Source organism: Oncorhynchus keta, chromosome 26, assembly GCF_023373465.1.
Source record: "Oncorhynchus keta strain PuntledgeMale-10-30-2019 chromosome 26, Oket_V2, whole genome shotgun sequence".
NCBI lineage: Eukaryota > Metazoa > Chordata > Actinopteri > Salmoniformes > Salmonidae > Oncorhynchus > Oncorhynchus keta.
The window spans coordinates 2,015,080-2,039,769 of NC_068446.1; the positions used below are offsets into that span (position 1 = coordinate 2,015,080).

General features: G+C 45.3%; 1 protein-coding gene and 1 long non-coding RNA gene across 11 annotated transcripts in view; one reads left to right on the forward strand and one right to left on the reverse strand.

The window, feature by feature from the left end:
• The window catches only part of LOC118358607 (exocyst complex component 2), a 104,741-nt gene that overhangs the window by 62,480 nt on the left and 17,571 nt on the right, over positions 1-24,690 (forward strand). For 7 of the 9 annotated variants that reach the window (XR_008079888.1, XM_052480016.1, XM_052480015.1 and 4 more), the window contains 11 exons: positions 10,211-10,243; positions 11,294-11,413; positions 11,768-11,892; positions 11,978-12,046; positions 12,222-12,379; positions 14,341-14,462; positions 16,062-16,123; positions 19,655-19,735; positions 20,296-20,349; positions 21,141-21,196; positions 21,376-21,442. Coding sequence is in view for 8 of the 9 variants with exons in the window: in XM_052480016.1 (XP_052335976.1) it covers positions 10,211-10,243; positions 11,294-11,413; positions 11,768-11,892; positions 11,978-12,046; positions 12,222-12,379; positions 14,341-14,462; positions 16,062-16,123; positions 19,655-19,735; positions 20,296-20,349; positions 21,141-21,196; positions 21,376-21,442 (947 nt within the window). In the remaining variant the exon portion in view is untranslated. The remainder of the gene's footprint in view (positions 1-10,210; positions 10,244-11,293; positions 11,414-11,767; positions 11,893-11,977; positions 12,047-12,221; positions 12,380-14,340; positions 14,463-16,061; positions 16,124-19,654; positions 19,736-20,295; positions 20,350-21,140; positions 21,197-21,375; positions 21,443-24,690) is intronic. The other 2 variants (XM_052480018.1, XM_052480019.1) reach the window with 1 other exon arrangement.
• LOC127911970 (uncharacterized) lies at positions 894-6,950 on the reverse strand. Of its 2 annotated transcripts, none has more exons than XR_008079894.1 (4): positions 5,864-6,950; positions 4,289-4,855; positions 2,906-4,164; positions 894-1,022 (listed from the first exon to the last, which is right to left on the reverse strand). It is a non-coding gene; the product is annotated as an uncharacterized LOC127911970 (long non-coding RNA). The 2 variants fall into 2 exon arrangements; XR_008079893.1 differs by having other exon boundaries at positions 4,289-4,729; positions 5,738-6,950.

A 24,690-nucleotide genomic window follows, 5' to 3' on the forward strand; every position in this document is an offset into this window, starting at 1 on the left:
GTTATATGGGATGAGCCTATGACTAGAATACAGTATATACATATAAAGTGGCTAAACAGGTATGTAAACATTTGAAAAGGGACCATTGTTCAATGACTGTATGTCCAGGACAGAGCAGCAGTCTCTAAGGTTCAGGGTACCGGTCAGAGGCCGCCTAGTGATGTTTAACAGGGTACCGGTCAGAGGCCGCCTAGTGATGTTTAACAGGGTACCGGTCAGAGGCCGGCTAGTGATGTTTAACAGGGTACCTACCGGTCAGAGGCCGGCTAGTGATGTTTAACAGGGTACCTACCGGTCAGAGGCCGGCTAGTGATGTTTAACAGGGTACCGGTCAGAGGCCGGCTAGTGATGTTTAACAGGGTACCGGTCAGAGGCCGGCTAGTGATGTTTAACAGGGTACCGGTCAGAGGCCGGCTAGTGATGTTTAACAGGGTACCGGTCAGAGGCCGGCTAGTGATGTTTAACAGGGTACCGGTCAGAGGCCGGCTAGTGATGTTTAACAGGGTACCGGTCAGAGGCCGGCTAGTGATGTTTAACAGGGTACCGGTCAGAGGCCGGCTAGTGATGTTTAACAGGGTACCGGTCAGAGGCCGGCTAGTGATGTTTAACAGGGTACCGGTCAGAGGCCGGCTAGTGATGTTTAACAGGGTACCGGTCAGAGGCCGGCTAGTGATGTTTAACAGGGTACCGGTCAGAGGCCGGCTAGTGATGTTTAACAGGGTACCGGTCAGAGGCCGGCTAGTGATGTTTAACAGGGTACCGGTCAGAGGCCGGCTAGTGATGTTTAACAGGGTACCGGTCAGAGGCCGGCTAGTGATGTTTAACAAGGCCGGCTAGTGATGTTTAACAGGGTACCGGTCAGAGGCCGGCTAGTGATGTTTAACAAGGCCGGCTAGTGATGTTTAACAGGGTACCGGTCAGAGGCCGGCTAGTGATGTTTAACAGGGTACCGGTCAGAGGCCGGCTAGTGATGTTTAACAGGGTACCGGTCAGAGGCCGGCTAGTGATGTTTAACAGGGTACCTACCGGTCAGAGGCCGGCTAGTGATGTTTAACAGGGTACCTACCGGTCAGAGGCCGGCTAGTGATGTTTAACAGGGTACCTACCGGTCAGAGGCCGGCTAGTGATGTTTAACAGGGTACCTACCGGTCAGAGGCCGGCTAGTGATGTTTAACAGGGTACCTACCGGTCAGAGGCCGGCTAGTGATGTTTAACAGGGTACCTACCGGTCAGAGGCCGGCTAGTGATGTTTAACAGGGTACCTACCGGTCAGAGGCCGGCTAGTGATGTTTAACAGGGTACCTACCGGTCAGAGGCCGGCTAGTGATGTTTAACAGGGTACCTACCGGTCAGAGGCCGGCTAGTGATGTTTAACAGGGTACCTACCGGTCAGAGGCCGGCTAGTGATGTTTAACAGGGTACCTACCGGTCAGAGGCCGGCTAGTGATGTTTAACAGGGTACCTACCGGTCAGAGGCCGGCTAGTGATGTTTAACAGGGTACCTACCGGTCAGAGGCCGGCTAGTGATGTTTAACAGGGTACCTACCGGTCAGAGGCCGGCTAGTGATGTTTAACAGGGTACCTACCGGTCAGAGGCCGGCTAGTGATGTTTAACAGGGTACCTACCGGTCAGAGGCCGGCTAGTGATGTTTAACAGGGTACCTACCGGTCAGAGGCCGGCTAGTGATGTTTAACAGGGTACCTACCGGTCAGAGGCCGGCTAGTGATGTTTAACAGGGTACCTACCGGTCAGAGGCCGGCTAGTGATGTTTAACAGGGTACCTACCGGTCAGAGGCCGGCTAGTGATGTTTAACAGGGTACCTACCGGTCAGAGGCCGGCTAGTGATGTTTAACAGGGTACCTACCGGTCAGAGGCCGGCTAGTGATGTTTAACAGGGTACCTACCGGTCAGAGGCCGGCTAGTGATGTTTAACAGGGTACCTACCGGTCAGAGGCCGGCTAGTGATGTTTAACAGGGTACCTACCGGTCAGAGGCCGGCTAGTGATGTTTAACAGGGTACCTACCGGTCAGAGGCCGGCTAGTGATGTTTAACAGGGTACCTACCGGTCAGAGGCCGGCTAGTGATGTTTAACAGGGTACCTACCGGTCAGAGGCCGGCTAGTGATGTTTAACAGGGTACCTACCGGTCAGAGGCCGGCTAGTGATGTTTAACAGGGTACCTACCGGTCAGAGGCCGGCTAGTGATGTTTAACAGGGTACCTACCGGTCAGAGGCCGGCTAGTGATGTTTAACAGGGTACCTACCGGTCAGAGGCCGGCTAGTGATGTTTAACAGGGTACCTACCGGTCAGAGGCCGGCTAGTGATGTTTAACAGGGTACCTACCGGTCAGAGGCCGGCTAGTGATGTTTAACAGGGTACCTACCGTCAGAGGCCGGCTAGTGATGTTTAACAGGGTACCTACCGGTCAGAGGCCGGCTAGTGATGTTTAACAGGGTACCTACCGGTCAGAGGCCGGCTAGTGATGTTTAACAGGGTACCTACCGGTCAGAGGCCGGCTAGTGATGTTTAACAGGGTACCTACCGGTCAGAGGCCGGCTAGTGATGTTTAACAGGGTACCTAACGGTCAGAGGCCGGCTAGTGATGTTTAACAGGGTACCTACCGGTCAGAGGCCGGCTAGTGATGTTTAACAGGGTACCTACCGGTCAGAGGCCGGCTAGTGATGTTTAACAGGGTACCTACCGGTCAGAGGCCGGCTAGTGATGTTTAACAGGGTACCTACCGGTCAGAGGCCGGCTAGTGATGTTTAACAGGGTACCTACCGGTCAGAGGCCGGCTAGTGATGTTTAACAGGGTACCTACCGGTCAGAGGCCGGCTAGTGATGTTTAACAGGGTACCTACCGGTCAGAGGCCGGCTAGTGATGTTTAACAGGGTACCTACCGGTCAGAGGCCGGCTAGTGATGTTTAACAGGGTACCGGTCAGAGGCCGGCTAGTGATGTTTAACAGGGTACCGGTCAGAGGCCGGCTATGGAAGCTGTGTTTCAGTCTCTCGGTCACAGCTTTGATGTACAGCACCATCAGAAAGTATTCGCACCTCTTGACCTTTTCCCCACATTTTGTTGTGTTACAGCTTGAATTTAAAATGGATTTAAATTGAGATTTTGTGTCACTGGTCTACAGACACGAAAAGCTGAAATGTCAGTAAGTCTTCAACCCTTTTTGTTATAAAGGGAAATAAGTTTAGAAGTAAACAGTTGCTTAACAAGTCACATAATAAGTTGCATGGACTCGCTCTGTGTGCAACAATAGTGTTGATTTTGAAATGACTGCATCATCTCTGTACCCCACACGTACACTTATCTGTAGTATCTCAGTCGAGCAGTACATTTCGAGCACAGATTCAACCACAAAGACCAGGGCGGTTTTCCAATGCCTTGCGAATAAGGACACATATTGGTAGATATTTGTTATTCAAAGATGACATTGAATATCCCTCTGAACATGGTGAAATTATAAATTACACTTTGGATGGTGTATCAATACACCCAGTCACTACAAAGATACAGGCGCCCTTCCTAACTCAGTTGCCGGAGAGGAAGGAAAACAGTTCCCGCTCAGCCCAGTCAAAACTGTTCGCTGCTCTGGCCCCCCAATGGTGGAACAAACTCCCTCACGACGCCAGGACAGCGGAGTCAATCACCACCTTCCGGAGACACCTGAAACCCCACCTCTTTAAGGAATACCTAGGATAGGATAAAGTAATCCTTCTCCCCCCTTAAAAGATTTAGATGCACTATTGTAAAGTGGCTGTTCCACTGGATGTCATAAGGTGAATGCACCAATTTGTAAGTCGCTCTGGATAAGAGCGTCTGCTAAATGACTTAAATGTAAATGAAAACGCTCAGGGATTTTACCATGACACCAATGGTGATCTTCAAACAGTTAAAGTAATACTGCATCAGATATGGCAAAGAAATTAACTTTTGTCCTGAATACAACAAAACACTTCACTAAGTACCACCTATTTTCAAGCATGGTGGTGGCTGTGTCATGTTATGGGTATGCTTGTCATCGACTAAGGACCACAATAGTTTTTTGGGGGGATAATAGGAAACGGAATAGAATTAAGCACAGGCAAAATCCTAGAGGAAAACCTGTTTCAGTCTGCTTTCCAACAGACACTGGGAGACGAATTCACCTTTCAGCAGGACAATAACCTGTTTCAGTCTGCTTTCCACCAGACACTGGGAGACGAATTCACCTTTCAGCAGGACAATAACCTGTTTGTCTGCTTTCCACCAGACACTGGGAGACGAATTCACCTTTCAGCAGGACAGTAACCTGTTTCAGTCTGCTTTCCAACAGACACTGGGAGACGAATTCACCTTTCAGCAGGACAATAACCTGTTTCAGTCTGCTTTCCACCAGACACTGGGAGACGAATTCACCTTTCAGCAGGACAATAACCTGTTTCAGTCTGCTTTCCACCAGACACTGGGAGACGAATTCACCTTTCAGCAGGACAATAACCTGTTTCAGTCTGCTTTCCAACAGACACTGGGAGACGAATTCACCTTTCAGCAGGACAATAACCTGGTTCAGTCTGCTTTCCAACAGACACTGGGAGACGAATTCACCTTTCAGCAGGACAGTAACCTGTTTCAGTCTGCTTTCCAACAGACACTGGGAGACGAATTCACCTTTCAGCAGGACAGTAACCTGTTTCAGTCTGCTTTCCAACAGACACTGGGAGACGAATTCACCTTTCAGCAGGACAATAACCTGGTTCAGTCTGCTTTCCAACAGACACTGGGAGACGAATTCACCTTTCAGCAGGACAGTAACCTGTTTCAGTCTGCTTTCCAACAGACACTGGGAGACGAATTCACCTTTCAGCAGGACAGTAACCTGTTTCAGTCTGCTTTCCAACAGACACTGGGAGACGAATTCACCTTTCAGCAGGACAGTAACCTGTTTCAGTCTGCTTTCCACCAGACACTGGGAGACGAATTCACCTTTCAGCAGGACAGTAACCTGTTTCAGTCTGCTTTCCAACAGACACTGGGAGACGAATTCACCTTTCAGCAGGACAGTAACCTGTTTCAGTCTGCTTTCCACCAGACACTGGGAGATGAATTCACCTTTCAGCAGGACAGTAACCTGTTTCAGTCTGCTTTCCAACAGACACTGGGAGACGAATTCACCTTTCAGCAGGACAGTAACCTGGTTCAGTCTGCTTTCCAACAGACACTGGGAGACGAATTCACCTTTCAGCAGGACAGTAACCTGGTTCAGTCTGCTTTCCACCAGACACTGGGAGACGAATTCACCTTTCAGCAGGACAGTAACCTGTTTCAGTCTGCTTTCCAACAGACACTGGGAGACGAATTCGCCTTTCAGCAGGACAGTAACCTGGTTCAGTCTGCTTTCCAACAGACACTGGGAGACGAATTCACCTTTCAGCAGGACAGTAACCTGTTTCAGTCTGCTTTCCAACAGACACTGGGAGACGAATTCACCTTTCAGCAGGACAGTAACCTGGTTCAGTCTGCTTTCCAACAGACACTGGGAGACGAATTCACCTTTCAGCAGGACAATAACCTGTTTCAGTCTGCTTTCCAACAGACACTGGGAGACGAATTCGCCTTTCAGCAGGACAATAACCTAGTTCAGTCTGCTTTCCAACAGACACTGGGAGACGAATTCGCCTTTCAGCAGGACAATAACCTAGTTCAGTCTGCTTTCCAACAGACACTGGGAGACGAATTCACCTTTCAGCAGGACAGTAACCTGTTTCAGTCTGCTTTCCACCAGACACTGGGAGATGAATTCACCTTTCAGCAGGACAGTAACCTGTTTCAGTCTGCTTTCCACCAGACACTGGGAGACGAATTCACCTTTCAGCAGGACAGTTGCCTAAAACACAAGGCCGAGTATACACTGGGTGGCCTAGTTACGGTTTTGACTTAAATCAGCTTGGAAATCTATGGCAAGACTTGCAAATGGCTGTCTAGCAATGATCAACAACCAACTTGACAGAGCTTGAAGAATACAAAAATAAATAGTGGGCAAAGTTTGTACAAATCTCTGAGACTTACCCAGAAAGACTCACAGCAGCAATCACTGCCACAGGTGATTCTAACATGTATTGACTCAAGGAGTTGAATATTTCTGAATATTAACATTACATGGCATTTTGTGTATAAAAGTATGGACACCTGCTCGTCAAACATCTCATTACAAAATCATGGCCATTCATATGGAGTTGGTCCCCCTTTGCTGCTATAACAGCCTCCACTCTTCTGGGAAGGCTTTTCACCAGATGTTGGTGGACCATTTCTGCGGGGACTTGCTTCCATTCAGCCACGAGCATTAGTGAGGTCGGGCACTGATGGACGATTAGGCCTGGCTCGCAGTCAGAGTTCCAATTCATCCAAAGGTGTTTGTTGGGGTTGAGGTCAGGGCTCTGTGCAGGCCAGTTAAGTTCTTCCACACTGATCTCGACAAACCATTTCTGTATGGACCTCGCTTTGTGCACAGGGGCATTGTCATCCTGAAACTATTGCCACAAAGTTGGAAGCACAGAATTGTTTAAAATGTCATTGTATTGTGTAGCGTTAAGATTTCCCTTCACTGGAACTAAGGGGCCTATCCCGAACCATGAAAAACAGCCCCAGACTATTACTCCTCCTCCACCAAACTTTACAGTTAGCACTATGCATTGGGGCAGGTAACGTTCTCCTGGCATCCGCCAAACCCAGATTCGTCAGTCGGACTGCCAGATGGTGAAGTGTGAATCATCACTCCAGAGTCCAATGGCGGCGAGCTTTACACCACTCCGGCCAACGCTTGACATTGCTCATGGTGATCTTAGGCTTGCAGACAGAACACTGCGTGGGTGGTGGCTGTCGTATATAGTGGAGTCAGAGTATAAACAGGGCTAATGCTAAGGGTAACAGTGGGTTCCGGGGCTCCGTGAGTATGGGGGGGTTATTGTGCGCGCTCTCTAATGCTCTTCACCTTGAGCTACAGAGCTGCATCACTCATCTCTGGGATCGAGTTAGTTACACACCGCTACAGACATGGACACTTGGACACAGCTGTCAGACAGCTGTTAGCCTATACGGAGACAGGAAGTCAAGTGTCTGTCTGTGAATTTAGTTAGAGCTTGCAGTGCATAGGCCTACTGTATGTAACGTGAGTCTGTAATTCAGTACATGGATGTCACTCAGATACACTTATGGCATTATTTAAAGGAATCATTGAATATCAAATGCACACACATGCACACACTCAGCAGCAGCAGCAGCTGTCTCCTGTCCCCTGTCTTGTGAGCTCAGCCACTCTACGCACCTGGCAGCCATTTACACTCCTAGACCACATCCCCGCTTCCCTCAGCCCCCGCACCAAACCCAAAACCAGTGCTTACCAAAAGCATCCCTCAACAGCAGCACCCACTGCCCCAACCCCACCAAGACCACATCCACCTAGTATCTCTCAAACCTTTCCTCCACAAGCCCCACTCTCTCTCCTCACATCAATCATCGTCATTAAATAAAGGTTCAATATTTTTATTTAACTTTAAAAAAATAAAAAAATAAAATTATCATCAAACGTGCGCACTAATTATGAATTATTATCCAGTGTTGTAGCTAGCAGAATGGACCTTGAGACCTATTGTCAGGGTCACGCGTGACAGGGCAAGCCTATAGCTCTTCGATTTATTGGTAACTGTTGTAGTTTTCCTCTCATGTCTGGAATGTTCCAGAACGTGAAGGTTCGGAAAGTCTCATTCTAGTGTGTTGTTTTGACTCTTAATAATTACCTGTGAAAATACCCTAAAATGTATTTTCCTTTTTTTTTTTAAACACAATTAATCACATTTTTGTGTGTGGTTGGTTTGTTTGTAGCGTAGCCGCGAGCAGGGCAGCGCTAGCAGTCAGTGGCTTCTGTATGTCTATAAGCTCCCATTTTATTTGTCTGTTATCTCAATCGATCTCTGCCCAATTCAATTACAAACTGTGTTGCTTTTAGTTCCTGAACAATACACACCCCGCCAAGGAGAAATACAATTAGCCGCAATTGTGTTTGTAGGAAAATAACGTTGTCAGTCGGGTGAATGATTAGAAGGCCAGGACACACTGACTGGTGCAGATCTTCACTGTGCAGTCTTAGGGTATTTTATTAGGCAGTGTTAGGGTATTAAGAAAAACTTGAAGGGGCAATTTCAAACTCTGCTGTTATTCATATCATGTAAATAACAGAGGAAAACATGGACAAGAATAAGAGAGAATAAGAATAAGAGGGAGAAAGCAGCTCCATGTTCTAAAAGTATGTGGACACCTGCTCGTCGAACATCTCATTCTAAAATCATGGGCATTAATATGGAGTTGGTCCCCCTTTGCTGCTATACCAGCCTCCACTCTTCTGGGATGGCTTTCCACTGCATTCTCTGTGCAGGCCAGTCAAGTTCTTCCACACCGATCTGAAGCGTGGTTCATCACTCCAGAGAATGCATTTCCACTGCTCCAGAGACCAATGGCAGCGAGCTTTACACCATTCCAACGTCACTTGGCATGGTGATCTTAGGCTTGTGTGCTGCTGCCCGTCCATGGAAACCCATTTCATGAAGCTTCCAGAGGAGTTTAGAACTCGGTAGTGAGTGGCAACTGAGGACGGATGATTTTTTTTACGCGTCACATGCTTCAGCACTCGGCGGTCCCATTCAGTGAGCTTGTGTGGCATACCACTTCGCAGCCGAGCCGTTGTTGCTCCTCAACATTTACATTTACATTTAAGTCATTTAGCAGACGCTCTTATTCCAACTTTTCCACCTCACAATAACAGCACTTACAGTTGACCGGGACAGCTCTAAATTTGACCAACTGACTTGTTGGGAAGGTGTCATCCTATTACGGTGCCACTTTGAAAGTCAATGAGCTCTTCAGTGAGGCCATTCTATTTCCAATGTTTGTCTATGGAGATCGCATGGCTGTGTGCTCTATTATATACACCTGTCAGCAACGGGCTGAAATGCACTAATTTGAATGGGTGTCCACATACTTTTGTGTGTATATATATATATTATATTATTATTATTATTATTATATTATTATATATTATATTATTATTATTATTATATATATATATAGTGTATGTGGAATGTGTTCGTCCTTTACAGGATCACTGGATGTGTATCTTCTGCACGTGTATGTGTGTGTATGGTGTTTAGACAGAAAGCAGTGTGTGTGTGGGAGAGAGTGAGTGCAATAGAGAAACGGGGAGTGTGTGTGTGTGGTGTTTAGACAGAAAGCAGTGTGTGTGTGTGTGGGAGAGAGTGAGTGCAATAGAGAAAGGGGGAGTGTGTGTGTATGGTGTTTAGACAGAAAGCAGTGTGTATGTGTGTGGGAGAGAGTGAGTGCAATAGAGAAAGGGGGAGTGTGTGTATGGTGTTTAGACAGAAAGTAGTGTGTATGTGTGTGGGAGAGAGTGAGTGCAATAGAGAAAGGGGGAGTGTGTGTATGGTGTTTAGACAGAAAGCAGTGTGTATGTGTGTGGGAGAGAGTGAGTGCAATAGAGAAAGGGGGAGTGTGTGTATGGTGTTTAGACAGAAAGCAGTGTGTATGTGTGTGGGAGAGAGTGAGTGCAATAGAGAAAGGGGGAGTGTGTGTGTATGGTGTTTAGACAGAAAGCAGTGTGTATGTGTGTGGGAGAGAGTGAGTGCAATAGAGAAAGGGGGAGTGTGTGTATGGTGTTTAGACAGAAAGCAGTGTGTATGTGTGTGGGAGAGAGTGAGTGCAATAGAGAAAGGGGGAGTGTGTGTGTGGTGTTTAGACAGAAAGCAGTGTGTATGTGTGTGGGAGAGAGTGAGTGCAATAGAGAAAGGGGGAGTGTGTGTATGGTGTTTAGACAGAAAGCAGTGTGTGTGTGTGTGTGGTCGGGGTTGCGACCCCGTGGGGAACAGGAAGTCGTGCGACCTGCAGGGTAGAGAAGGAAGTGAGCTGCACCGCGCTGACAGAAGACACACAGGGTCTTCAACACACACACACACACACACAGACATGCATACACACACTCACAGAATGAATGAACTTTCTAATCTTACACATTAAACATACAATAAACTTTGTAACACACTCTCACTCAGTGTATGGCCCGATAAACACACACAATGGGCACACAGACACACACTGCTCATATGGAGCTGCTTTCTCATTCTTGTTTTCCTATCTTTCTTTTTATAGAGAGAGGGATGAGAGCTGCTGCTGTTGATCCAGGTGTCGGGTGAACCCTTTCCCATGGTGTCGTGTGTGTGTGCGTGTGTGTGTGTGTGTGTGTGTGTGTGTGTGTGTGTGTGTGTGTGTGTGTGTGTGTGTGTGTGTGTGTGTGTGTGTGTGTGTGTGTGTGTGTGTGTGTGTGCCTAAATATGTGTTTCTACTTTCTGTGCGTCTATATATTCATGTGTTTGAAAAACCGTGTCTGGTCTGTCTGACTCACCTTGTAGACTTTCCTCACATTTGGAGATGGACCGCAACATACACAAGAGAACGAGTTTGTGACTCACTGTGTGTGTGTCACATGTTCTCGAAATAATGTGTTTACAATAAGGATCTGTGGGCGTGCTATTTAAGCTCTAGTAGTGTTGTTGTATTAGTGCTTTACCCTGAGTTTCTATCACAAGTCTTATCAGTGCAGGTTTCACTTTCATGTCAAAGACCAAAGGTCACGGGGCTGACCTTTCACCCCGTCCAGGTTTCCTTTACCAAACCTCTCCCAGTGACCCACAGGAGTGCACTAAGCCAAGTGCACTGGAGGCAAGGGTGCAAAATAACCGTGCCATCAGCTTAAGAGTGCCAGTCACCCTCTGGCTGCAGTACCACTGTAGCTCTCTATCACCATCTTGTGGAGAGCAGTGAGCGGCCTGATCAGGCCAGAGTAATCTGACCCAGATCCGCACAGACATCACTGTGCCCAGTGTGGCCCAGCTAAACCCAGTTCGCCTCTGCCCTGCCCCGTACAAACAGTGGGTTTGCACTCTCTTCAGCTCCCCTTTGCTCGCTTCTCCTCTCCTCATCCTCCCCCTTTTACTTTTCTCTCTCACCCTGAAACAACAGGGCATTCTTTCTGTTACTGGCCAGGGGAGAGGTGGAACAGAAGACAAAATAAAGAACGGAGGAGAGGAGCGAGTGGGGGATTGTTTGGTGTGAAAGCCTGCTGAGATTATTGAGGAATGGAGTTATTATGAAAAATGTTTATTTAATCTCTCAAGTGTGGGTTTATTTCTCTCTTTTTCTCTCCCCCTCTCTCCTTCTATCTCTCCATCTCAGTTGGCTTGGGGGCCATAGCCCTGGATCTAGAGGGGGACCCTCGCCCATCGGCTTTCAGTAGGATCAGGGACACAGCTCCTCTGAATAAGGGGGGCATCTTGCATACCCCACGCCACAGCAGTGAGTAATCCTACTATATTATAGTACAGTATAACAATACACACATTCTACCAGACATTTTCAACCTGGGAGTTTTGAAAGGGTTGTGGACATGTTTCCCCAAAAAACATCAGCTCTGTGTACAGTGGGGCAAAAAAGTATTTAGTCAGCCACCAATTGTGCAAGTTCTCCCACTTAAAAAGATGAGAGGCCTGTAATTTTCATCATAGGTACACTTCAACTATGACAGACAAAATGAGAAAAAAAATTCAGAAAATCAGCTTGCCCCATTGTACATTTGTAAAGTTTAATTGTGAACTATTCTATATTTTTATGTACACTATAACCAGTCTGTCTCCTGTCTTTGTGTTGCAGCCTGGCATTATGAGACACCCCAGCAGGTGCAGTTTGTGGAGAAGCTGTCGGACGTGGTGATTGGCCAGCTCCCCAACTTCTGGAAGCTCTGGATCTCCTACGTCAACGGCAGCCTCTTCAGCGAGGTATGCAAAACGGACCGTGATTGGGCGTCATGAATGTAATGATCCAACACAGCATATTTTCACTGTTGTCAAACGCTTTTATCAGACTGGAGAGAAATCTGGCCAGGTTGAAAAGTCAAAGAAGAATGCCAGGCAGAGACAGAACGACTTTAAGGTGAGTTGTGTTGGATATAGTTTTAGATACACTTTTTTATAACCTTAAGAATGCCCTCTCATCAGTGTCTACAGTTTTCAGAGCTAAAGCAAAATGGGTAGTGCCTTGTAATGGGTCCAAAGTGGTACTGTTGTATTGTTGTAGGACTCAAGTCTGTTTCTGTGTGTCTGTATAGAAAATGATAGAGGAGGTGACTCATCGCTTGGTGAAGCTGGTGAGAGGTGCTCTGCTCCCCTCCACCCTGACAGAGCTGGAGCTGAGATTGTACGGTGGCTGGGAGAATAAGACTGAGCTCACTGGACCCTGGCTCACTCAGGTCATACACATCGTTAGGTATGGACATGTCACTGTAGTGCAGAGTTCCCCAACTGGTGGCCCGCGCACTGAATGTGGCTCGTGGGTTGGTTTTATTTGGCCCCCCTCAAATTCGCTGACAATTATTATTATCTTTATGATTGGACATAAGACTCTAAAAACAGGAAACAGGAAATGAGCTCCAAGTGATTTTTAATTTTGGAAATCTGTTCGAAGTATTCCCACGCATAAGAGAGAAACACAGTTGAAGTCGGAATTTTACATGCACCTTAACCAAATACATTTAAACTCAGTTCTTCACAATTCCTGATATTTAATCCAGTTAGGATCACCACTTTATTTTAAGAATGTGAAATTTCAGAATAATAGTAGAGCAAATTATTTATTTCAGCTTTTGTTTCTTTCATCACATTCCCAGTGGGTCAGAAGTTTAGTATTTGGTAGCATTGCCTTGAAATTGTTTAACTTGGGTCAAACAGTGTGGGTAGCCTTCCACAAGCTTCACACAATAAGTTGGGTGAATTTTGGCCCATTCCTCCTGACAGAGCTGGTGTAACTGAGTCAGGTTTGTAGGCCTCCTTGCTCACACACTCTTTTCCAGTTCTGCCCACAAATGTTCTATAGGATTGAGGTCAGGGCTTTGTGATGGCCACTCCAATACCTTGACTTTGTTGTCCTTAAGCCATTTTGCCACAACTTTGGAAGTATGCTTGGGGTCATTGTCCATTTGGAAGACCCATTTGCGACTAAGCTTTAACTTCCTGCCTGATGTCTTGAGATGTTGCTTCAATATATCCACATAATTGTCCTTCCTCATGATGACATCTATTTTGGTTTGTGCACCAGTCCCCCGTGCTTGTCGGCTTGCAAGCCTCCCCCTTTTTCCTCCAAACATAACAATGGTCATTATGGCTAAACAGTTCTATTTTTGTTTCATCCGACCAGAGCACATTTCTCCAAAAAGTACGATCTTTGTCCCCATGTGTAGGCGTGCTTTTTTTATGGCAGTTTTATAGCAGTGGCTTTTTCCTTGCTGAGCAACCTTTCAGGTTATGTCGATATAGGACTCGTTTTACTGTGGATATAGATACTTTTGTACCTGTTTCCTCCATCATCTTCACAAGCTCCTTTGCTGTTGTTCTGGGATTGATTTGCTCTTTTCGCACCACAGTACGTTCATCTCTAGGAGACAGAAAGCGTCTCCTTCCAGAGCGGTATGACGGCTGCGTGGTCCCATGGTGTTTATACTTGCGTACTATTGTTTGTACAGATGAACGTGGTACCTTCAGGTGTTTGGAAATTGCTCCCAAGGATGAACCAGACTTGTGGAGGTCTACAATTTATTTTCTGAGGTCTTGGCTGATTTCTTTTGATTTTCCCATGATGTCAAGCAACAGAGTTGTTGGAAAAATTCCTTGTCATGCACGAAGTAGATGTCCTAACAGTCTTGCCAAAACTATAGTTTGTTAACAAGAAATTTGTGGAGTGGTTGAAAAACGAGTTTTAATGACTCCAACCTACGTGTATATAAACTTCCAACTTCAACTGTTTATACAAATGTAAGCCAGGTTTGAATTGATTATGTTTTAGTCAAATATTATATCTGTTTTGCATTCTTGCGGTCAATTTGCAGTTTGTAGTCTACAAAGGATTTGTAATTATGTTTCAGGCCCCCGACCATCCGCTCAAGATAAATCTGAATCTAATTGATAATCCCTGATTTTGTGTGTGTGTGTGTGTGTGTGTGTGTGTGTGTGTGTGTGTGTGTGTGTGTGTGTGTGTGTGTGTGTGTGTGTGTGTGTGTGTGTGTGTGTGTGTGTGTGTGTGTGTGTGTGTGTGTGTGTGAACGTATACCCCATATTCCTGACCCCCAATCCCACCTCCACTGTCTCACCGTCTCTATTGTTTTCTTGCCTTCTATTTCTCCCCCATTTCTTACCCTCCTCTCTCCCCTCTCTCTTTTTCTCCCACGTCTTCAGAATAATTTTTGAGGCTCTGGTAGCTCTCGAGATCCCCAATGATCTACTGCAGGTGATCCAGGATCTATTGTTAGAGCTGAGACACCACTGTCTACTGGTCACCCTGCACCACACCGCAGAGGGTGAGGAAAGGGAGGATGGAGATATGGGAGGGGGGAGATCTACTGTTGGAGCTGAGACACCACTGTTGACTGCTCACCCTGCACCACACCACAGAGTGGAAGGGAGGGAGGGATCTACTGTAGGAGCTGAGACATCAACTGGTCATCCTGCCCTCTGCACCCTGGAGAGAGGGGGAGCTGGAAGGATAGCGCTGTAGCGAGGTTGGGGGATAGGGGATAGCGAGGTTGGGGGATAGGGGGGAAATGGGATAGTGATGTAGCGAGGTTGGGGGATAGGGATGTAGCGAGGTTGGAGGATAGGGGGAAATGGGATAGTGATGTAGCAAGGTTGGGGGATAGGGGAGAAATGGGATAGTGATGTAGCGAGGTTGGGGGATAGGGGGGAAATGGGATAGTGATGTAGCAAGGTTGGGGGATAGGGGAGAAATGGGATAGTGATGTAGCGAGGTTGGGGGATAGGGATGTAGCGAGGTTGGGGGATAGGGGGGAAATGGGATAGTGATGTAGCAAGGTTGGGGGATAGGGGAGAGGAGAAATGGAAGGGGTGAGTTATGTGAGGTTGGGGGATAGGGGAAATGGGATAGTGATGTAGCGAGGTTGGGGGATAGGGGAGAAATGGGATAGTGATGTAGCGAGGTTGGGGGATAGGGGAGAAATGGGATAGTGATGTAGCGAGGTTGGGGGATAGGGGAGAAATGGGATAGTGATGTAGCGAGGTTGGGGGATAGGGGAGAAATGGGATAGTGATGTAGCGAGGTTGGGGGATAGGGGGGAAATGGGATAGCGATGTAGCGAGGTTGGGGGATAGGGGAGGGGAGAAATGGAAGGGGTGAGGTTGGGGGATAGGGGAGAAATGGGATAGTGATGTAGCGAGGTTGGGGGATAGGGGAGAAATGGGGTAGCGAGGTTGGGGGATAGGGGAGAAATGGGGTAGCGAGGTTGGGGGATAGAGGGAAATGGGATAGCGATGTAGCGAGGTTGGGGGAGAGGGGAAATGGGATAGCGAGGTTGGGGGATAGGGGGGAAATGGGATAGTGATGTAGCGAGGTTGGGGGATAGGGGAAATGGGATAGCGATGTAGCGAGGTTGGGGGAGAGGGGAAATGGGATAGCGAGGTTGGGGGATAGGGGGGAAATGGGATAGTGATGTAGCGAGGTTGGGGGATAGGGGGGAAATGGGATAGTGATGTAGCGAGGTTGGGGGATAGGGATGTAGCGAGGTTGGGGGATAGGGGAGAGGAGAAATGGAAGGGGTGAGTAATGTGAGGTTAGAGAAAGTGTTAGTGTTCAGTGAAAGGTGGTTTGTGGTTAACAAGTTTGGTTATTCTGACAGTGGTCCTAGTTCTATAGAACATCTGGGTTGATAGTACCAACTAAAGGTGGTTTTGAATGTAGTTATACACTAGTTTAGAGGGTCATTTCACTTTCTACTGCAGTCTTCCTCCAAACAACTCTCACAGTCCTATTTAAAATGTAATGTGAACTGGCCATGACCATTCAGTCGTTAGCCATCTTCGACCTAGTAGATCAAAAAACATGTAAAGAGTTTACACATTTGTAGCCTCTACAATCATTAATGTTTTTGTATGTGCTTTGTCAGATGTCAAAAGGGTTGCAGAGAAAGAGGACTGGGTCGTAGACAATGAAGGAATCACCAGCCTGGTAAAGCTATAGTTACTATAATATACACTCCACTTAGTGATGTATCATGATTTATTATGGTAAGATACAGTATGATATAAAATATGACATGGTGTAATCTACAGTGCATTCGGAAAGTATTCAGACCCCTTGACTTTTTCCACATTTTGTTACGTTACAACCTTATTCTAAAATATAGACACCATCGTTCAAAAGTTTGGGTTCACTTAGAAATGTCCTTGTTTTTGAAAGAAAGGCACATTTTTTTGGTCCATTTAAAAGAACAACAAATTGATCAGAAATATACAGTGTAGACATTGTTAATGTTGTAAATGACTATTGTAGCTCGAAACAGCTGATATCTACAGAGTCATACAGAGGCCCATTATCAGCAAACATCACTCCTGTGTTCCAATGGCACGTTGTGTTAGCTAATCCAAGTTTATCATTTTAAAAGGCTAATTGATCATTAGAAAACCTTTTTACAATTAGGTTAGCACAGCTGAGAAATGTTGTTCTGATTAAAGAAGCAATAAAACTAGCCTTCTTTAGACTAGCTGAGTATCTGGAGCATCAGCATTTGTGGGTTCGATTACAGGCTCAAAATTACCAGAAACAAATAACTTTCTTCTGAAACTCGTTAGTCTATTCTTGTTCTGAGAAATGAAGGCTATTCCATGTGAGAAATTGCCAAGAAACTGAAGATCTCGTACAACGCTGTGTCCTACTCCCTTCACAGAACAGCGCAAACTTGTTTTATTTTTATTTTTTTTTATTTCACCTTTATTTAACCAGGTAGGCAAGTTGAGAACAAGTTCTCATTTGCAACTGCGACCTGGCCAAAATAAAGCATAGCAGTTCGACATATACAACAACACAGAGTTACACATGGAATGAACAAAACATACAGTCAATAATAATACAGTAGAAAACAAAGTCTATATACAGTGAGTGCTCTAATCAGAATAGAAAGAGGAGTGGGAGGCCCTGGTGCACAACTGAGCAAGAGGACAAGTACAGTGGGGCAAAAAAGTATTTAGTCAGCCACCAATTGTGCAAGTTCTCCCACTTAAAAAGATGAGAGGCCTGTCATTTTCACTTCACACTTCAACTATGACAGACAAAATGAGAAGAAAAAACATCCAGAAAATCACATTGTAGGATTTTTTAATGAATTTATTTGCAAATTATGGTGGAAAATAAGTATTTGGTCAATAACAAAAGTTTATCTCAATACTTTGTTATATACCCTTTGTTGGCAATGACAGAGGCCAAAGGTTTTCTGTAAGTCTTCAAGGTTTTCACACACTGTTGCTGGTATTTTGGCCCATTCTTCCATGCAGATCTCCTCTAGAGCAGTGATGTTTTGGGGCTGTTGCTGGGCTACACAGACTTTCAACTCCCTCCAACGATTTTCTATGGGGTTGAGATCTGGAGACTGGCTAGGCCACTCCAGGACCGTGAAATGCTTCTTACGAAGCCACTCCTTCATTGCCTGGGCGGTGTGTTTGGGATCATTGTCATGCTGAAAGACCCAGCCACGTTTCATCTTCAATGCCCTTGCTGATGGAAGGAGGTTTTCACTCAAAATCTCACGATACATGGCCCCATTCATTCTGTCCTTTACACGGATCAGTCGCCCTGGTCCCTTTGCAGAAAAACAGCCCCAAAGCATAATGTTTCCACCCCCATGCTTCACAGTAGGTATGGTGTTCTTTGGATGCAACTCAGCATTTTTTGTCCTCCAAACACGACGAGTTGAGTTTTTACCAAAAAAATATATATTTTGGTTTAATCTGACCATATGACATTCTCCCAATCTTCTTCTGGATAATCCAAACGCTCTCTAGCAAACTTCAGACGGGCCTGGACATGTACTGGCTTAAGTAGGGGGACACGTCTGGCACTGCAGGATTTGAGTCCCTGGCGGCGTAGTGTGTTACTGGTGGTAGACTTTGTTTGCGGCAGGGTAGCCTAGTGGTTAGAGCGTTGGACTAGTAACCGGAAGGTTGCAAGTTCAAACCCCCGAGCTGAGAAGGTACAAATCTGTCGTTCTGCCCCTGAACAGGCAGTTAACCCACTTCCTAGGCCGTCATTGAAAATAAGAATTTGTTCTTAACTGACTTGCCTGGTTAAATAAAGGTAAAATAAATCTTTGGTCCCAACAGGTGTCTTTTATACTGATAACAAGTTCAAACAGGTGCCATTAATACAGGTAACTAGTATTTAACCCAACCCCTCTGAATCAGAGAGGTCTAGGGGGCTGCCTTAATCGACATCCATGTCTTCGGCGCCCGGGGAACAGTGGGTTAACTGATATGCACTGTCCAGTGTGGGACCTTAGATAGACAGGTGTGTTCCTTTCCAAATCATGTCCAATCAATTGAATTTTACCACAGACTCCATTTACGTTGTAGCAACATCTCAAGGATGATCAATGGAAACAGGATGCACCTGAGCTCAATTTCGAGTCTCATAGCAAAGGGTCTGAATACTTTTGTAAATAAGGTTTTTGTTCTTTATTTTTAATATGTTTGCAAACATTTCTAAAAAACAGTTTTGCTTTGTCATTATGGGGTATTGTGATGTCATTATGGGGTATGGGGTATTGTGATGTCATTATGGGGTATTGTGATGTCATTATGGGGTTTTGCTTTGTCATTATGGGGTATTGTGATGTCATTATGGGGTTTTGCTTTGTCATTATGGGGTATTGTGATGTCATTATGGGGTATTGTGATGTCATTATGGGGTTTTGCTTTGTCATTATGGGGTATTGTGATGTCATTATGGGGTATTGTGATGTCATTATGGGGTATTGTGATGTCATTATGGGGTATTGTGATGTCATTATGGGGTATTGTGATGTCATTATGGGGTATTGTGATGTCATTATGGGGTATTGTGATGTCATTATGGGGTATTGTGATGTCATTATGGGGTATTGTGATGTCATTATGGGGTATTGTGATGTCATTATGGGGTATTGTGATGTCATTATGGGGTATTGTGATGTCATTATGGGGTATTGTGATGTCATTATGGGGTTTTGCTTTGTCATTATGGGGTATTGTGATGTCATTATGGGGTATTGTGATGTCATTATGGGGTATTGTGATGTCATTATGGGGTATTGTGATGTCATTATGGGGTATTGTGATGTCATTATGGGGTATTGTGATGTCATTATGGGGTATTGTGATGTCATTATGGGGTTTGCTTGTCATTATGGGGTATTGCGATGTCATTATGGGGTATTGCGATGTCATTATGGGGTATTGCGATGTCATTATGGGGTATTGTGATGTCATTATGGGGTATTGTGATGTCATTATGGGGTATTGTGATGTCATTATGGGGTATTGTGATGTCATTATGGGGTATTGTGATGTCATTATGGGGTATTGTGATGTCATTATGGGGTATTGTGATGTCATTATGGGGTATTGTGTGCAGATTGAGATAAAAAATAAGGCTGTAACGTAACAAAATGTGGAAAATCTCAAGTGGTCTGAATACACTGTATGTATTCGATCTGTGTGTTGTGAGCAGCCGGCCCAGTTTGAGCAGTGCATGGTGCAGATGCTGCAGTCACTCAAAGAACCCATGGAGACCAAACCTGGGGAGGTCAATGTAAGAAACATTCACACATTACACGATCACAGAATCTCATTAATCTATGTGAACTACAGGTAACTGCCAAAATTAGGGAAACACCAACATAAAGTGTCTCAATGGGGTGTTGGTCCAATGCGAGCCACCAGATCGGCTTCACTGCACCTTGGCATAGATTCTCAGGATTCGCTCCATAATCTCCTTTAAGTGTTCAATTCGGGTTGAGATTTGGTGAATGAGACACACACACACGCACACCCTTTAGACCCCCTATGCTCCTTTGAGACCCCCCCTTTCAGAGTCACTGAGATTTCTTTTAGCCATGGTAGCCAAAATAATGGGCAACTGGACATTTGTATACATGACCCCTAAGCATGATGGGATATTCATTGCTTAATTGACAAACCACACCTGTGTGGATGCACCTGCTTTCAATATACGTTGTATCCCTCATTTACTCAAGTGTTTCCTTTATTTTGGTAGTTACCTGAATATGTTGTTGTGTTGGACCACGTTACAGTGTGATAGTTGTTTTATGCGGTGTCCTGTCTCACCTTGCTCTCCTCTCCTGTCTTCAGATCCTCCAGTTGGATCAGGACCAGGCCTCAGAGCTCTGTATGGACATCATAAAGGTACTGTACAGTCACTGCAGACTAGGTTTACAGTATATTTTACCACAATAATACAGAGTAGAGATTCATATTACAGTATACTTCAACATAGGAATCCCTTCAATTTACTGGTAGTTTAGCATGAAGGTATGGTGTGAATGTCACTAGAGAATAAGTTTACTCTATATTTCACTCTGTCTACACTGAAGGGACTCCTACAGGTCACAGGTCGTCTATAGGCTACAATACAGAAGTCCGGTAGGCATTTAGGGACAGTTTCCAGGACACATATTAAACCTAGTCCTGGACTTTCAATGGAGAATCTCCACTGAGATTAGTCTAATCTATGTCCGTTGAACTGGCCCTTAGATTATTGTAGACTTTTTAACTTTGTAGCATGAAGGGGCCAGGAAGCTCCGTGGGAGTATCATGAAGGTACGGTACAAAGTAGAGTTAAGGATTACGTCATATTTCACCATAGGAATGCCTACAGAAACCAGTCGTTTACTGTAGGTCTCCGGTGCACAAATTCAGTTCAAATTCAGAAGACCTGTAGATGATGTTACTTTCCGAGCAGGTGGAAAAGCTCTGGAAGGACATCGATAAGGTACAGACTAGATAAGAGACTAGGATTACACTCCTATTACCCCAAAGGAATCACTACAGATTCTAGGTAGTTTTACTGTAGGTTTACAGTGCAATCCATTCACCCCATTCAGTAGACTTTTAGAATATAGTACACTGTTACTGTTGTCCAGGTGTGTCTGAGTAACTGATCTGCATATGTGACTGACCTGTAACACCTATTCCAGGTGTTCATCAACTGCTTGGAGCAGCTGAGCACTAAAACAGACAGAGACACCTCACGGTGAGTACAGGCAGGGACTTTACTTCCAAGGTCCTTTTGTATGTCTGCATTAGTGTTTTTTAAACTCTTCTCTCTCTCTCTGTGTGTGTGTGTGTGTGTGTGTGTGTGTGTGTGTGTGTGTGTGTGTGTGTGTGTGTGTGTGTGTGTGTGTGTGTGTGTGTGTGTGTGTGTTTTCTCAGTTTGTCCGTGGACCTGGCCTCTCCAAACTTGTTCAGTGGCATTCAGGAGGACTTCTGTCCAACACTGGTACGAAAATCTTATTTTTCTCATTCTGAGACTATTGGCCTCAATTTCACTCTACAGGATTACCGATGTCAGTAAGCATTCTCAATTAGGTTTATTTCTCGCTCTCTATCTCTCTTACAATCTCACCCCGCTACACACACACACACAAACAAACACACACATGTATCTCCTTCACTGGCAAACCAAACCACTCTGTGTTATGATGCTGTTTCCTGGTTGTGGACAGGAAGCAGGCACAACCTTATTTCCTGTAAATACTATATGTTGAGATGAGAGTGAATGGCATGGGTGTCGTGGGGGGGGGGTGATGACAAAGAGGAGTGTGTGTGTGTGCGTAGGGTTTTTCTGGTAAAGGGAAATGGGGGCAGATGGGGTTTCCCCTAGTCTCTAGCAGGGGTGAAGTGGTGAGACTGACAACCAGGCAATATTCAGAGCAGATGCCCAGAGTTTATTTATGAGCACCAACGCTTGATGAATAGTGCATAAACCATTGTAAAGGATTAATTGCATGGAGAAATATTCATAGTAATATATTCATATATTCATTTTATTTAACCTTTATTTAACTAGGCACGTCAGTTAAGAACAAAATCTTATGTACAATGACGGGTCACTGGGGAACAGTGGGTTAACTGCCTTGTTCAGCTCGGGGATTCGATCCAGCAACCTTTCAATTACTGGCCCAACGCTCTAACCGCTACCTGACGAGCAAAGCAAAACAAAAATATAAATGCAAAATGCAACAATTTTAACAATAGTTACAGTTCATATAAGTGAATCAGTCACTTGAAATAAATGTATTAGCCCCTAATCTGTTGATTTCACATGACTGAGCAGGAGCGCAGCCATTGGTGTGCCTAGGAGTGAATAGGCCCACCCACTGGGGAGCCAGGCCCAGCCAATCAGAATGGATTTTTCCCCTCAAAAGGGCTTAATTACAGTTTCGAAATACTCCTCAGAAACCGGATGTGGGGGTCCTGAGCCGGCCGTAGTTACGCGTGGTTGTGAGGCCGGTTGGACGTACTGCCAAATTCTCTAAAATGATGTTGGAGGCAGCTTATGATAGAGAAATGAATGGATGGACATTCCTACAGTCAGCATGCCAATTGCACTCTGTGGCATTGTGTTGTGTGACAAACATGTTAGAGTGGCCTTTTTATATTCCACAGACACTGGACAGAGGAACCGAGAATGCTAGCATCCCGGAGTTGCCTCTTCACTTTTGCTTTGCTCACACAAAGCCCCGGAAACTAAATTGGTTGCACTGCACACAGTTTTCATGGGCCTTGTTTTGTGAGCAGCTGCCGCAGGTGTCTCATAATCTCTGGGAAGCGGTTGCGTGACATGGTCTCTCTGGAAAAAGTCCACACCATACCTATACCAGACCAAAATAACTCCATGCTCTTACTGCCGTGTGCCCCACAGACATACACGAGTGCAATAAATGCTTTGAGTTCATCCATAGACATGTCCCACATACTGTTTATTTTTTCTGTGCTCATGAGCAACAGTACATTACTCTGACGTGCTACTACATCTGCATGCCACATAAACTCGTCACTCTTTTCTACCCAAACCGTGCCGTCCCTCCCAGACTCCTGTCTCATGGTGGCAGTTGGGCTCACCGCCTCAGTTGGCTCTGTTCTGGTTTTTCCGCGGCGAGACTCAGGCATCGGAGACGGAGGCTCGAAGTCAATATTAGAATCAGATGAAGACTCTTCATCAGCAATGTCGATTTTTCAAGCTCCATATTCGTTACTCCAATTCATCTAGTCTGTCAGTGCGTCCATTCGTTTGGTTCGGCTTGAACACGTTCTATGTTACACTCAGTGTCTGATTTGACTCTCAGAGGGGAAATTATATACCCTTTCCAGCCTTTCATAATACAATAATTAGACAGCCCACAATTCGTCATCATTACACTATTGTTCTAAATTCAAACATCCTCTTCACCCGCATTATTCAGATAATTCAGTTGAATCATCTAGTTGAATCACCCTCATCATTCAGTTCATTGTTCACCCTCATTATTCAGATAATTCAGTTGAATCATCTAGTTGAATCACCCTCCTCGTCATTCAGTTCATTGTTCACCCTCATTATTCAGATAATTCAGTTGAATCATCTAGTTGAATCACCCTCCTCGTCATTCAGTTCATTGTTCACCCTCATTATTCAGATAATTCAGTTGAATCATCTAGTTGAATCACCCTCCTCGTCATTCAGTTCATTGTTCACCCTCATTATTCAGATAATTCAGTTGAATCATCTAGTTGAATCACCCTCCTCATCATTCAGTTCATTGAAGTCACATGCACCATTGTCAGTTTCTATTTGGTTCTATCGCCCATTCATCCATTGATAATAGAATAGCATTTTTAAATGTTATTAGGTTACTAGTATTTGCTTAGTAGCCACCGCAATGCTGCCACACGGGTGGTCATGTGCTGAATGCATGGACAGCACGGATATTCTTGGAAAAAGTGACATTCTTAAATAGAGATGCACCTCTTGAATTTGAGTTATTTGACAAAGGTACATGTCATAGAAGCTGCAGAATATGCTCTTTTTGATATCTTTAAGAAATGGCTTTCTTCTTGCCACTCTTCCATAAAGGCCAGATTTGTGCAATATACGACTGATTGTTGTCCTATGGACAGAGTCTCCCACCTCAGCTGTAGATCTCTGCAGTTCATCCAGAGTGATCATGGGCCTCTTGGCTGCATCTCTGATCAGTCTTCTCCTTGTATGAGCTGAAAGTTTAGAGGGACGGCCAGGTCTTGGTAGATTTGCAGTGGTCTGATACTCCTTCATTTCAATATTATCGCTTGCACAGTGCTCCTTGGGATGTTTAAAGCTTGGGAAATCTTTTTGTATCCAAATCCGGCTTTAAACAGTATCTCGGACCTGCCTGGTGTGTTCCTTGTTCTTCATGATGCTCTCTGCGCTTTTAACGGACCTCTGAGACATCCAATAAATGTCGTTCCACTTCATGATTGTGTCCCACTTGTTGTTGATTCTTCACAAAAAAACACAGTTTTATATCTTTATGTTTGAAGCTTGAAATGTGGCAAAAGGTCGCAAAGTTCAAGGGGGCCGAAATACTTTCGCAAGGCACTGTACTTCACTGTATCCATATCAGTAAGGCCAGATTGTCCAAATTCTACCCAAACGTCGGAAGGTACATTTGACCGATGTAAAAGCTCCTTTGGCGGACTTGACTCGCATGTTCTGGTCCTGTCCCCATG